Source organism: Camelus dromedarius, chromosome 13 (assembly GCF_036321535.1).
Source record: "Camelus dromedarius isolate mCamDro1 chromosome 13, mCamDro1.pat, whole genome shotgun sequence".
NCBI lineage: Eukaryota > Metazoa > Chordata > Mammalia > Artiodactyla > Camelidae > Camelus > Camelus dromedarius.
In genome coordinates, this window is record NC_087448.1 from 7,508,725 (window position 1) to 7,522,972 (window position 14,248).

General features: G+C 44.1%; 1 protein-coding gene across 1 annotated transcript in view; it reads left to right on the forward strand.

The window, feature by feature from the left end:
• The first annotated feature begins 6,084 nt into the window (after positions 1 to 6,084).
• FGF14 (fibroblast growth factor 14) overlaps positions 6,085 to 14,248 on the forward strand; it is a 534,248-nt gene continuing 526,084 nt past the window's right edge. The window contains exon 1 of the mRNA XM_031466283.2: positions 6,085 to 7,071. Within this exon, the coding sequence (XP_031322143.1) occupies positions 6,864 to 7,071 (208 nt within the window). The 5' untranslated portion in view covers positions 6,085 to 6,863. The remainder of the gene's footprint in view (positions 7,072 to 14,248) is intronic.

The window sequence follows — 14,248 nt, forward strand, 5'->3', positions numbered from 1 at the left end:
AAATGCCTTCAGAGAAAAAAAAAAAAAACTCTTCTCTTCCGCTTTCCAAATCCCATTTGAGGACCTCTAATTGGAGGGAACTAACCTGGAGCCACACAGAAAGGATATTTTGGAGAATGCATTCCTCACTTTTCCAGGCAAGCTTGGAACAGCTTGGGTCACTGGTGCTGCAGAGTTGCCCGGAATTCATCATACAGGGATTTACCTTTTCTTTTCAGCCATGAATTCAGTACTGTTATTCTTGTTCCACTGTTATCCAAGTTTTATAAAGTGAACTATTGTCCAGGGCGAATAATATTCTGAATTTTGAAATATACAAATCTTTCCCCAAACTGAGAAAGTTTAGGGGAAACATTTCTCCTGTAAATTTAGAATGATGTAGTCACAGTCATCGTATTCAATAGTTATAGAAATTAAGGACCAGATTCCAGGTATAGAAGATGTAGTCTCCTCTTAGAACACTTCAAATTATAGATGACAATGGTTTTCAATGGAGAGCATACTTCCTTAGAAGAAGGCATAAGACAATTTTGGGTCAGTGGGGAGAGAGTAGAGTGTTGTTACGAGTTGTAAAAAGTTACCATTGCTTTGATTTGGTTTTAGTATAGATGTTTTTATTCATGCTGAATTTAAATCATATTAGAGAAGGTTTAATACTTGTAATAATGGAAAGCATGGGTTATAAAAGTCCAGAAACTTTGATACAATGGACCAAGCTGCACAGGTCCTCAAATTGTTTAAGGCCAATCCTGTTTATATAAGATTAACTCCCACCTTCCTCAGGGGACGCAAAGGAGGGTCCTCTGGGCTCTTACTGGGCTGTACGGGAAATCGGGGCTTTACTGTCAGGCATATCTATACAGGCTGAGATAAAGTTCCTTTAGGTGAGAAATGAAGGCTCATGGCATTTTGCCAAGAGAAACTCACATTTCTGAGAACTCAGAGGATTTTTGCCTGTATTTCTTGGCAGGTTCCTCACTGTCTTATTATTATTCTCCAACATAACAGGAACATTTAGTATTTGGAGGTCTTAAGAGGTGATAATTAATTCTTCTTCTTCCCTCCACATCTGAGTTTGGGTTCAGTTAAGAAACTTGGCCATCAAGTTAGAAAGATGGAAATAAAAAAATACTAGTCTTATTACTGATAAGGTTGTTTCAGGGAATGAAGTTTAACCTGTGGACAAGAATTGGTTTCTCTAACTCCTTCCCCCACGTCTGAATATTGCAGTGACCACTCAAGGAAGAGTTTGGATCTGGACAGTGAGTGCATTTACCCAGGACCACTGTCTTCCCTCTTCAACCCTGTCTTGGTTTGAGTTTCCACGGAGTATGAAGATTCTAGAAACAGATAAGCAAGGGATGGATGATGTAAGGAAGGAGAGAGGGCCAATAGCCTGCTAAGCCAACTATCCCTGTGGGAGACTGTCTTAATCCCATAGGAAGAGTCTGGAAAAAAAAGTAAAGCACAGCATTAACCCTCCCAGTGGTCACGGGCGCTGGGTATTTAGGCACAGAGAATTCTCCTAGGGACGGCTAATTCTGAGATGTTTCTGTGAGTGCCTGGGCAGAGGGGACTTCTTGGTTTGGAAAAAATTCCTCAGGTTCAGAGATCGAGATACCAGAAGGTGGAAGTCAACCAGAGAACCCTGATACGTAGGATGAAACGATTATTTGAGGGGCACTGAGGATGTCTGTTACAAGCCTCCAAATAGAGTTCAGAGACAGATTAGTCTCCAGACCTGCTCCCAGGAGACAGGCTGTGGGCTTCGAAGTTGACCTAATGTTTCCTGCAGAGGGAAGCTGAAGTAGAGGACTCTGAAAACGTTTTGCAGGCAGGCAGATCCAGAGACAGAGAAGTCTGGGCCACTTAAGTCGTTCCATCACCACTGAGAAATTGAGAGGTGGCAGGGAGAAGGACGGGAGTTACCTTTCCAGACCATTCCCTACAGGAGGGAGGAGCAGAGGTTTTCTATGCCATGAGCCAATGGAGGAACACAGGGAGAGGAGGAAAGTGGAACTACTGAGTAGTTCAGTGATGTGACATTGAGAATTATTCCCTAAAAAGTGGTAATAATTGTTAACACCAACAATAGAGAAAGAATCCGTGTGCAAACCACAAAAGGCACCATCTTTTCGAAAAACATTTTCAAGGTCAATACAGACACTGAGATCTTTGCATATACATTGGGCTGCTTTTTCTCTTTTTGACCAACTCTTTCTTCTAATCACTTTATCCTCTAACTTTCTTTTCCTTTATGGTCATGGTCATAAGCTCCATACTGTCATTGGTTACATCTGATGGGCAGAGGCAGGGCAGAGGAGACAAAGATCTGACAATGAGATGTTTGCGCTGGTGGTGAGGGTGAGCAAGAGTGGCTTGTAAGAGGCAGCAAAGAGGTAAGTAGCTGCTACAGTGCTTGGAAAGGAGAGCGGCAGACTGCAAATAAATCCATAGGTTATATGTGATGTACGTATGTTCTTTACCCTTTTAACATAAGTAAATGACCCAAATATATAAGTGTGTTGTTATTAACACCAGACCATTCTATAAGATAGTAGAGAGGATAAGCTGCTGTAACAAATTCACACAAAAATACAGTAAATCAAACAAAATAAAAATTCCTTTTCTGTTATCCAACAGTACAGAGGCAGGTGGGCAGCTGGGGATGGGTTGGCTGCTCTGTCCAAGGTCATAGGTTGCCTTTATCTTGGCGCTCCATTCCTGGAGTGCATTCCTATCCATGCTGTCAAAACTGCTCACGCAATTACTTTCAGCTCACAGGAAGGAAAAATGAGAGAAATGGAGGGCAAGCAGCTTCCTTTGGAGAATGTGACCAGGAAGTTGAACAAAGCACTTCTGCTCACATTTCTTTGGTCAGAGTCTAGTCACATGACCGTAGTTATTATATATTATATTCTCTATCTGGATACCCTTGTGCCCTTCCAAAAATGTGTTGGGGTGGGGCCTTATTGCTAAAAGAAAGAATGAAATAGAAGAGTAATCTGGGAACAATTAGAAAAATCATGTTAAGATAGTCACAAAGATTTTTGATGACTAATCTCATGAAGGTTTGTATGTCCTATATTAAAAGAAAATGTATATTTTTGTGTTCTGGTCTTTACACTTACTTTTAGATTTGCTTACTATAATATGCTGAAGGTAAATTTAATTTCTAAATGAGCTTGATTATGAGTACTGGGTTTATTTTACTCATAACAACATCATCTTAAGATTTTTTCTTAAGATATATACTACAGATTTTACTGTCTTACAGTTACCATGAGGTTTTCTTTATTTTCTTTCATTCTAAAGCTTGCATTTACTTTCTAATAATTTCCTTTTTTGTCATCTAATATTGATTTAAATGTAGCATGGCAAAGGGTAAGTAAAGATTTTTATGTCTTCCAAAACAAAATTTAAATAAGGGTCTGAACTCAGGTCAGTGTACGTATCTTTGCATCGTCCCTAAACTAGGCAGACCACCCTTGGTCTTCTTTATTGTGTAACTGGAAATCTGGCTTAATTTTATGAATTAGCATGCAACATGGTGTCTTGTACAGTTAGTTTCCCAGGGTAAATGCTGAATAAATAATTGGTTGAAAAATTAAATTGGGTCCCTTAGAGCTCATTAGAAATTGCAAGTCCCTTGGACCAAAAGTGACTTGAATCAGTGTTGGGTCATCTTTTTCAGATAAAAGTATTTGGTTTTTGTTTGTTTGTTTAATAATGTGACCAATAGCCTACATAATGCAAATAATGTGTTGATAAATATAGAAAAAACTGTAGAAATTTCATTCATTGTGACGAAAGATTTTTCCTTTCTTTTAATAGCATAAAAGAAAAGAAGTGACTAACACAGTGCCTGGTATAATAGATTCGCAATAAATAGCAGTCACAGTTAATTACCTTTTATGTTGTTCCTAAGGTCACAGGACAAAGAAGTAGTAAGTTTTCCATCAATACATAACAAAACAAACCGTAGGCTTCTGGCAGTCATTCTTTACTTTAATAGGGATTAAATTCACTGTCACAATGTAGAGAAGTCTAATTTGGAAATGCAAGAGGAGCTGGTTTGAGAAATACTCTCTCTACACACACTCAGCGCACGAAAAGAGCCAGTAATTCCAGAACATCTCCCCAAATTTTACTCTACTTGTGAAATACCCCAGGGAACTCAGCAAGCTTTTACAGAATCTAAGAGCGGTGTGAGTTCAGAAGACCTTGATGGAAAATATTTTTTACACAACTGTTTCTCTGGAATGTGTCCAGTGGTAATATATCAGGATATTCTGGAACCCTTGACAGGACACCAGAATTTCATAGAAGCAGCATGTAGTATGTGTCCCTGATTAATTGAGATCACAAATTCTTCCCTAATTATTTGGCGATGCTATTCCATATTCCCTCTTTCAAAAAATAATTCTGTTTTTCAAGTTTTTTCCAGCCTGATTCTGAGTTATTTGGCGTGAAATTCATGGACTTAGAATTTTCTCTTTCCTTGCTTCCCAAACTTTATTTAGACTGCTATTAATCTTAGTAATCTCTTTAAGCTGTATCATGTGATTGGTTCCTTAGGCACATCAAGGACACCACTACTTAACTTTCAATTTTCTTAACTTCAAAAAAATTTACTTGTTTGAAATTCCTTTCTTATCTTGCCTAAAATCAACTAACATTTCCCAAAAGGGTTCAGGATATTGGATACAAATTTTGGCATCAAAAATCCCCCTAAATATTAGAAAACACTAGCAGAGAGAAAATTGTCTATTACATTATCATTTTTGATGACTGATAATCAAGGAGTTAATTTTCTTTAAAAATCAGTTTCTTCTATCAATCCTCAACAGAAATCTACATCTATTTGTTTAGAAGATAGTTTGATAGCCCATGCAATGGAGGTGTAGTTTTAAGTTTTTGAAATTAAGACAGAGCTTCTAAATATATTTTCTAAAATTTAAAGTTTTATGTCAGTTTTCCTATAAAAGTGGAAATAAGCTGGCATAACTTTAATTCATTTGCCTAACAACAGTGAGAGTGGTCAATTTTAACTTTCTAAAATGCTCAGCTCACAAATATGAAATGCTAACATTTATTAATTTTGGCTAGTGTGTACACTGGAGCTTGTTATATTATTGTTTGTAATAGTTTGTACTATTCTGGACCTGGTATTTTTTTCCTAAATAAGATAAAAGAAATCAAAAGCTCTGTCCTAAATCTTTTGATTTTCTGGGAAATTTGGAAGCTGGGTTATATCTTGATGAAAGAGAAAATTTGCTCATTTTGTTAGGTTAGAGCGTGGTGGCAGGTGACAAGGTAGTATATTAACGTAGATCAGTGAACGACGGTGAATTTAATGTTAGTTCAATTAATGGGTGCAGAAACAAGCGATGAAATAATGTGTGATTCAAGCAGAGAGCTTTCAGTACCAAAAAAATTTTGAAGATAATGGGTTGTCTGCCTAGAAAAGGCATAAATTTTGTTATTTACATATGCCCCTCCTGAGCAAAAGACAGTTTGTCACCCTGATTTTAGTGGTTGCCTTTTTCACAGGCGGTTTTTGTAAGTACATATTTGTCATATGCCTAGTTTATATTTTTCAAACAGCCTTTAAGTAGGAGTCAAATTATAGGAACTAAAGGAACTTGAGTTTTCCTTAATATTTTAGATGCTTTAGATACTGCTTTTGAAAATGTAAGGCAGAGCTAATTTTGGCTGAGGAGTGGTACTAAACTGTTTCTATTTAAGCCCTGCCTTCCCCCCACCCCCATGTATTTCCTGAGGTTTACTAATTACAGTTAATTTTCCTTTTCACAATTCACTTTTAGGAGAAGGCTCCGTTAGCTGGCTCCAAGAGCAAGTAGCAAGCGTACTCAAGATGGGCAGAGGAGGGAGAGGGTCGCATGTTGGGGCTGGGGCTGGGTGCAGGCGGTTGGACGACTTCGAGAGGGGAACTAGCGGAGAGACTGCAGTGACACTGCCCTCCCCGGGCGGGTTGAAGCATCTCACTGGTGACGGGTCTGAAAGCACGTGGCTACGTCATGGAAAGCCAGTCTTTTCAATGCAAACTTCAACTCCTCCTCCTCCTCCCTCTAATGCCTGTAACTCACATCCGAGGCTGGGCGAGGAATCCGGAGGGGAGATTTTCCTCATGCTCACCGTTGTTGGAAACTGGGAGAGTGAGAGGAAGGAGGCAGGGGATCTGTGGCGCTCTCTACCTACTACCGGCCTGACCAGGGGAGGGGGCACCTAGATTTGCATCTTTTCTTCGTGGTGATTGAGAACTGCAGGTTCAATCTGATCCCACTGAGCACTGGCGATTGATTTTTTTTTTTTTTAAATCGACACTGGGAGAAGGGAGGCTCTGTCTTCGGCTGTCAGACTCGGAGGTGGCATTGGTGTGTGAGTGTGTGTGCTGGTGGATTTTTTCTTTTCTTTTCTTTTCTTTCTTTTTTTCTTTCTTTCTTTCTCCCCCCCCCCCCCCCTTTTTTTTTCTCCTTCTCTCCTAGGGACTACACAATGGCAGTCCTCTCTCAGTGAGATGAATCCTGCTTTGCCTTCTGCAGACCCACCCATCCTCATAGCCAGCAAGTAAAAGGCTATGATTTTCTCTTTGGGGATCTTTTGTGCATTACTGCTCTCCCTGATTAGTTCTGGTCTCAGTTGGGATTTCTTTGCTTTTTTGTTTGGCTTCATGCTGAAAAAGGATTTTTTTGCCAACCATTTGGTAATAATCCAGTGGTGATCGAGGGGATAAATCATTCACCCTGGCCGAAAAAAAACAATCACTGAGAAGTCTCAAAGAAATATACCACGTGAGGGGAAAACACTGGGAGAAGATCCGGAATATTATCGTTTTTCCTATGGTAAAACCGGTGCCCCTCTTCAGGAGAACTGATTTCAAATTATTATTATGCAACCACAAGGATCTCTTTTTTCTCAGGGTGTCTAAGCTGCTGGATTGCTTTTCGCCCAAATCAATGTGGTTTCTTTGGAACATTTTCAGCAAAGGAACGCATATGCTGCAGTGTCTTTGTGGCAAGAGTCTTAAGAAAAACAAGAACCCAACTGGTAAGCGAAACAAGCATCATGTTATGTTTTTCCTCATAATAACCTGTCTGTTGCTCACTGAGCTAGATCTGCAGTTCTGCTATGCAGGAAGGCAGGGGAAGCAGAAAAGGCCCAGGACGGTGTTATGTATGGAGGTGTTGCATGGATAAACAAGTAACAGCTGGATCCGTGTCCGTGAGCCCGAAAATCATTATCGGCAGCTTTTGGCTGTGACACAATCCATCACTAGGAGGGAGGAGGAAACTTTCTTTCTTTCTTTCTTTTTTAAAATGTGTTTGGTTGCCGATGTTTGGTGGAATATTGAAGGGCTATGTCTTAAGATTTGGCCCGAGGCAGCTGAAGCTTCGGTAGTTGCCAGGAGAAAGAACCGCGAGCTCTCCTGACTTCTGCTGCAGGTTCGGGGACGCGGCTCGGTGCCGGGAACCCGCTCTAGACTTTTTGATTAGCTTGCACAATATTTGCCACCTTTGCCAAAGTAAAAGAGGCCCCCTCCCTCGCGGCCCCGCTCCTCCGTCAGCCCCCGCCTCCCGCCCCCGTCTAGCTCTCGGTGCCGGAGTATTAACTCCTTCCCCCGTCTGCCTCCGACACCTCCTGCCACTGGGAATACTTGAGCAGGGCTCATGCCGGGAGAGAACCCCAGACCGAGAAGACGAGCCCGGTCTCTCTAATATATGTAATTTAAACCTTCCTTTCAAAAAGCAGTGTCCTAGTGCGGCGTCTGGGTCCCACGGGTGGGATGAGCCTGGCCCTGGGTCCGTGCTTCAGCCTCCAGGTGATCATGCGCCCCCATTCCCAAAGGCTCCAACCGGGAAACTTGCAGTACATTACATAAGAAATGCAAATGCAGGTATTTCGGGGAGTCGGGTCCCCGAGGTTCACTTCCCGGTATCCCGGTCTGAGGCGTTTGGGGGCGGCCGCGGAGCTGTGGCAGAACAACCCCGGCAGGCCAGGCCGGAGGGCTGCGTGGTGGCGGCGGCGCGCCAGCGAGGAGGCTGGGCGCGGCGGGTCCTGGAGCCACGCGTGCTGGCAGCGGGGGTGTGTGGTGTCCCCCATTTCGGTTCAGGCCGGGGAGGGCCCCGGGCCGGGTGTTTGTGTCTGGAGCCGTGTTGAGGGCGGGGGCGGGGCCCTGGCCGTCCTGCAGTGGCTGCCCGGGCGCCGGAGGCTCCTGACGCTGGCACTGCGGTGTAGTAGATCATGGCTCCCCGCGGGCGCCCTGACACCCCAAGCGCCGCCGGGGGCCGCGCTGGCACCCGGAGCCCCAGAGGCCGGGCAGCAAGTGGCTGCTGCCTCCCTGCCTCCGAAGCTTGCTAACGCAGCGTAGTTGGGCGGCGCGCTCCTGGGGAGCTGCCGCCTGCGGGTGCAGGGGGGCGAGAAGAGGAGGAGGAAGAGGAGGAGGAGGAGGAGTGGGTGGGCGGGGATGGAGGCGGTGGGTGTGGAGGCTGAGCACCCTGTGCGGTCCCCGCTGCTGCGGCAGAAGGAAACTGCGAGTTGTTAGACCGTCCAAAAGGGTAGATGCTCGCGTGCTGGCGGCCGCCTGGGCACTTGCCTTCAGCTGGGACGTCTGGCTGGCTGTTGAGGCTCTGGGAGTAGCCTCTGGTTCCCCGCGGGCGCGCTGCTGCAGTGGGCTCTGTGCCTCCGTCCCGGAGTTCTCACCCCTGTGCTCCAGCTCTACCCGCTTTCTCCGTGTCCCCCTCTGCTGGCCCCCGCCCCGCCCCCGGCCCCATCCCCGTCCCCAACCCCGTCCCCTGGCCTTTTTACCGTTCTCTATCTTAACTCCTTAGCGTTTAGCAACTCTGAAATGATACCACCATCCTGAGAATTACCCAAGGAGAAAGCAGTGTTGTCGCCTTACCAACCACATTTCCAATTCGTCTGTGAGGTGTACCCCAACCCTTCATCAAAGCCAACACTTGCTGATGTCTCGGTCATACCTAGATCTGCGACACGACTATCCCACAAGTTGGCCTGAAGGCCCTTTTTGCAAGACTTCCCAAAGTGGGGCAGGCCAAGGGCTGCTGTTGGGAAAGGAGGGGTTGCTCTCTCACACAGTAAACTTAGTGGGTTTTGAAACCTTGTGCCTACCTGTGAAAAGATTTAGCTTCCTCTGAGAAGGGAATACCCTAAAAGCATTTCTTGAGACTTGGCCGTTTAGGGACCTTGAAGTCAGTCGCTCCATAGTACTTGAGACTGGGAAATAATTCAGCAGGGAACAGTAAGTTTCCTTACTGCTTTTTATAAATTTTTTTGTAAACAGTTTTACTGGAAACACTAATTGTCACCCATACACGATTCAAGATCTTTTATTACAACTCCCCCACCCCACCCACTTTAATCTCTCTGGAATAAAGTAGATTTTTTTCCTTTCAGAGGCATTTTGGAAGGTGTCAAACAAATGACAACTTATTTTTAGAGCAATTTATTTTGCAGCTTATGAATGCTAAAGTACTTGGGTGTGAATCGATGGGTTAACTCAAACCGTGTCTAACAACATCTTCAACTATTCTAAGAGGGTAGTTTAAATCTTGGATTGCCAGGGTTAGAGTTCCAACCTGGGAGTTGGAGCATTTTGTAAATTATTTTAAAAATGGGACATTAATATGTCACACTGTTTATCTCACCTTCTAAAAGTGTTGCTTTCCAAGCTTTAATCAAACCTAGACTTAGCCATTCCCTTTCAGGATTGTAGTGGGTAAATTCCATTCTCCTTCTGCTGTTAACATGAAGCCTGAAATCCTTTGCATGTTTCTGATCCCAAGATAGCAGTACAACTAAGAAGTTAGTTGGGTAATTAAAATAAAACAAAGACTAAAATCTTCTTAACTGTTAAAACCAAAAAGAACAGATTGACTACCACTTTTCATGTTATCTTAAATCTAAAATGAGGACAATTAACTGGTTTCAAACTAAGAAGCTTGGCAGAATACATCCAAGTACCAGTACTAGGATCATGAATTTGGTGTAAATACGTCTTATTAGATTATTTTTTTCTTCCCAATCTTTGCAAGATATAAAATAATTTACTAATCATTCCCAGTTCTTTAAATTGTCGACAAGTACAGCCAATTTGGTCAGGGGTTCCTGAGAGGGATTTCAGAGCACTGCTATATAATCAGGTTGATGTGGAAATAAGCAAATAACAGAGTCATGAACTTAAGGGCAAAGTTATTCATCTACCCAAAAGTTATTATTTAGTGTTTAAATAAGTGTTGATTAAATAGCTGTTTTTGGCAGTTGTTTTTATGTAAAACTTAACTGGGAAAGAGCATGAAGAATATATTTGCACAATATATGCTTTTAAAAATAAATTGCAATAGCTTAGAAAGTAAATTTACTGTCTTCATAAAAACATCCAGTGTCTCACAGTGCATTTATTATCAGAGAACACACACACACAGTTAAATGTCCTTCTTCCCCCTATGTTCCTAGTAGAGCAATAGCTGTATGTTTAGAATAAATGTTACCTGCTTCAACTTTCACTGCATGAGTCATGCAAGGTGGCTGTATTTTAGGAATATCATTAAACAGGCACTACTGAGTCCAAGGCACTTCTTTTGCCTGGAGGAGGGCCTGATCTGTTTCTTTAAACCAGTACTGGTAGTCTGGACTGACCCACCTATATCACAGGCCAGTTTGGGAAATAATCTAGGCCACTGAACTTTGAGTGACAGCTGCTAAGGAAATAAGTATGGTTGGAAAAAAGTCCATGATAAAGATAAATACTAAGGTCAATTCATGGGTGTCTCTTTAGTCATATCATGCCAATGAACAAAGGAAGTCACAGACCCTCAGATATGTACTGCTGCTCAACACAAACTTCCATGGCTTGATGGATTTTGGAAAGCAGAGATTTAAGATAAATTGTAATCTGATGCAATTTTACTGAGTACCAGTATTAGCGGCCAGGAGGGTATGAGGTGGATGCCCTAGACCTAGTTCTGCAGCGCTCATTTTGAAAATCCCACAAACTTGTGGCCCGGAGAGTTTCCTTTTCTGAACTCAGTCTCCCTCTTTGCCATGTAACTGAGATAACACAAACAGGGCTTGGTAGAACTCATTGTCACTTTCTAGTTCCTACTTTTTTGGGGGGGAGGTGTCTTTCAGCTCTGCTTTTGCCTTTGACTAAGCTGGTTTAGGCTCCAAAAACATCTGGTATGCCACTGTTACTCATTTAAATATATGTTACTCTTTTAAAGCTACTTGCTTTACATCTAGGGTGGTCATAGCTTTGAGAAAGCCATGAGAAAATAGGAAAAGGGAGAAAAAAAAGAGTAAGCATTCCTCACTCCTTCTCATCCACCTGCTGACTTATCAGGGGTTCCTGAAGAGCTGCGGCTGGGCACCAATGGGCTGTACTCTAAACACTGAACATATATAAAATGGAGATGCCAAATTCAGACTGCAAGGCTGGATCACCAGACAGGTGTAAGGTCCTTCTGCTTCTAATGTGCTTGCCTTCAGAGTGGGAGCCCATGTAATATGAGTTGGCCTTGGACTCCATCCAGGAAGCTTCAGCTACTGAAGCAGCAAAATGAGTTATGCAGGCAGTAGCACTTCATGAACCAAAGGATGGAATTTTAGTAGGCTTCCCAGTGCTGACTTGTTGGGAGTGTGGAGGTTTTTGTGTCATGTTTGTTATGTTTGTTTGAATTTATAGCCAAGCTAACAAGTGGGAAGCCCAATGCGTGATAATCTAAACTTGGTTTTAATAACGGAGATCCCCTTTGTTGCACCCATATCCAGTCTGTTCTCATCTTAGGCAGCATCTGTAACTGGGAACAGTCGTTCAAACGATGCGTTGCTTTCAGAAGGTGCTAAAGCTAATTCTATATTTCACATTTCCCACACGGAACCATGCCTTTCAAAATGTTCAAACTCAGTCTTCCATATTTTCGTAACACAAACACTGAGGGCTTTTGTGAAGTGTTTTTATACATGTGGTAACAAGGACAACAACCAAGGTTTTTGCTCCTTTGCACATCTTGGCATCATAACTCACTCAATTGACTCATAAGCTTTCTATAAATATCATGTGGATTTCTCAAAATGGAAGCATTTATTCAAAATAGTTTCTTATGCCTTAAGGCGAAACAGTTGGGATGTTTGAACAGTCTATTTGAAGCTCCTCTATTAAGTTTTAAATGAGACATTGCATTGTGTCTATATTCTTAGTAAAACCTTTAAGCCCAACTTAGTACCACCTCCAGGAGGAACAGTGCCATAGTCTGCGTGGTGTTTCTTGGGTTTTGGTTTGTGTACCATGTACCAGATTTAATTATAAGAGTTGAACTGAGAAGGGCAGGGAATTGTCTGAGGGAGACTTCTCAGTTTCTCCATATGCCTCCAGAGATACACTAACTTTTTTGCTATTCTGTTTTTAAGAGCCAAGGACCAAGTATGACTTGATGTTTTCCCTGTTTATTTCTCTAGTTGGTACAAACTAATTTTCTGCTTTGGCCATAAGTAAAAGGTAGGATGATGAAGGGAAGTTGAAAGGAGGAATTCTTAGGGCCTTCCTAAACACGAAAGCAAAAACGAGGCATACTGCAGACCTGTTTCACAGGGAACAGCGAAGTTTTTGTTTATCAAATCTATTAACACCATTCAACAAAGTCGCCTAACAATTGCCTTTACCATTGTCCCCTGACAAAAACTTGGGTTATGACAAATGGCAGGTTTTCAGGACAGTTTATTAAATGAATTCATAGTGAAAAACAGGGTTCTCTGAGAAAGTTAACTGTGGGACTCTAACTGCCAGTATCATACAATTTACTTGGTTAAGTTCACTGAATACTTTCCAACAGTGCCAACCAATAATGTGGCTTCTAAATGATAAAACAAAGGAGGAAAAAAGCTGTTAGTGGTTTTTTCACTCTTTATCTGCCATAGCAGGGCATCCTGAAACTTGGTTTGCAAACTTTCCCTAGGCCCACATTTTATCATGCCCTCATGCTAAACCGCAAAATTTGAGGCCTTCCTCAAACACACAAGACTAAGAGCCAATCGCATTCACCCTTTCTGGCCCTCTTGGCCTTGAAAAAGCAAGTGTCAGGGCCCCATTTAATTCTCTCTGCAGGAGCCCCTTTCATTTTCTTTTCTCATCTTTAACGTTCTTCTCCTTAAAAAGGAAAGCCTTTCGCAAAACAGTTTAGTGAATGTGAATTGTTCCTCTTTTCATTTTTGAACTCCTTTCTCTGAGGATGGTCACTGGGACCCTCCTGAGTGGTACGTTTTGTTCTTGAGGAGACAGCACCTGAACAGCCTGGAGTCCCACTTGCTTGGAAAGGAGGTGCCCTCTCGCTAACTATTCTGCTCTTTTCCGTGTTAAAGCAGTCATCTGCAAACTTGGTGGCTCCCTGCACTTCCCACAGCCACACTCAGCTACTCAGCATCCTCCCTCGGGAGCCACTGTCAAAGACGAAGGGGCCGGGCCGCTGGGGCCGCGGAGTCAGAGTCAGGGACAAGTCCGGCAGGTGGCACGACTGGGGCAGCGCCCCCGCTTTCCGGGGCAGCGAGCGGGTCGTGAACTGTTTTCTGCCCACCCCGAGCCGGACACCTCTGCGGCTCGGATCTGCCTCCCGGAGTCGGGTCCCTCGGGAGTCTGGCCGGAGCCGGGCTCGGAGTCTGCCTGATGCAGCCCTGAAGAGAGAGGGCACGCAGGCGACCCCCGGCCAGAGCCCCCGGGACCACCGCAGCGCGCGCCCTTCCTGGAAGCGTCTGGGGGTAGCTACGCATTGCGACGGAAGCGGTCCGTCCGGGCCGCCGTAGCGCGGGACGTTTCCGTTGCCACAGAGATGACCTCTGACCCCGGGGCATCGCTGGGGCCCGGCAGCCTGCGCAGCCGTTGCTATGGAAACCACGTGGCCGGAAGCCGGGGTGCCCGCGCGACTAGGCGCGCGTGCCGGCCGGCTTCTGACGCGGCGCGCGTTTGCGGGCCCCAGTCCGGTCGGTGGCCACGCGGGTGCCCTCGTGCGTTCCACGGCGGAAGGGCTGCGAGGGAGTTTGGTCCAAGCCCACAGGTGGCCTCTTCCACCCGTCGTCCTCCCGAGTTTAGAGGAAAAAGCTCTGGTCAGGAGGAAGGAGCCAGCTTGCTGGTGAATGCGCCCAAGCCCAGCTTGGCTTCAGTTTCCGCACTAGCTACTGGAAGGCCTTTGGCGGCCTCCTGAAGTTCTCTGGGCCT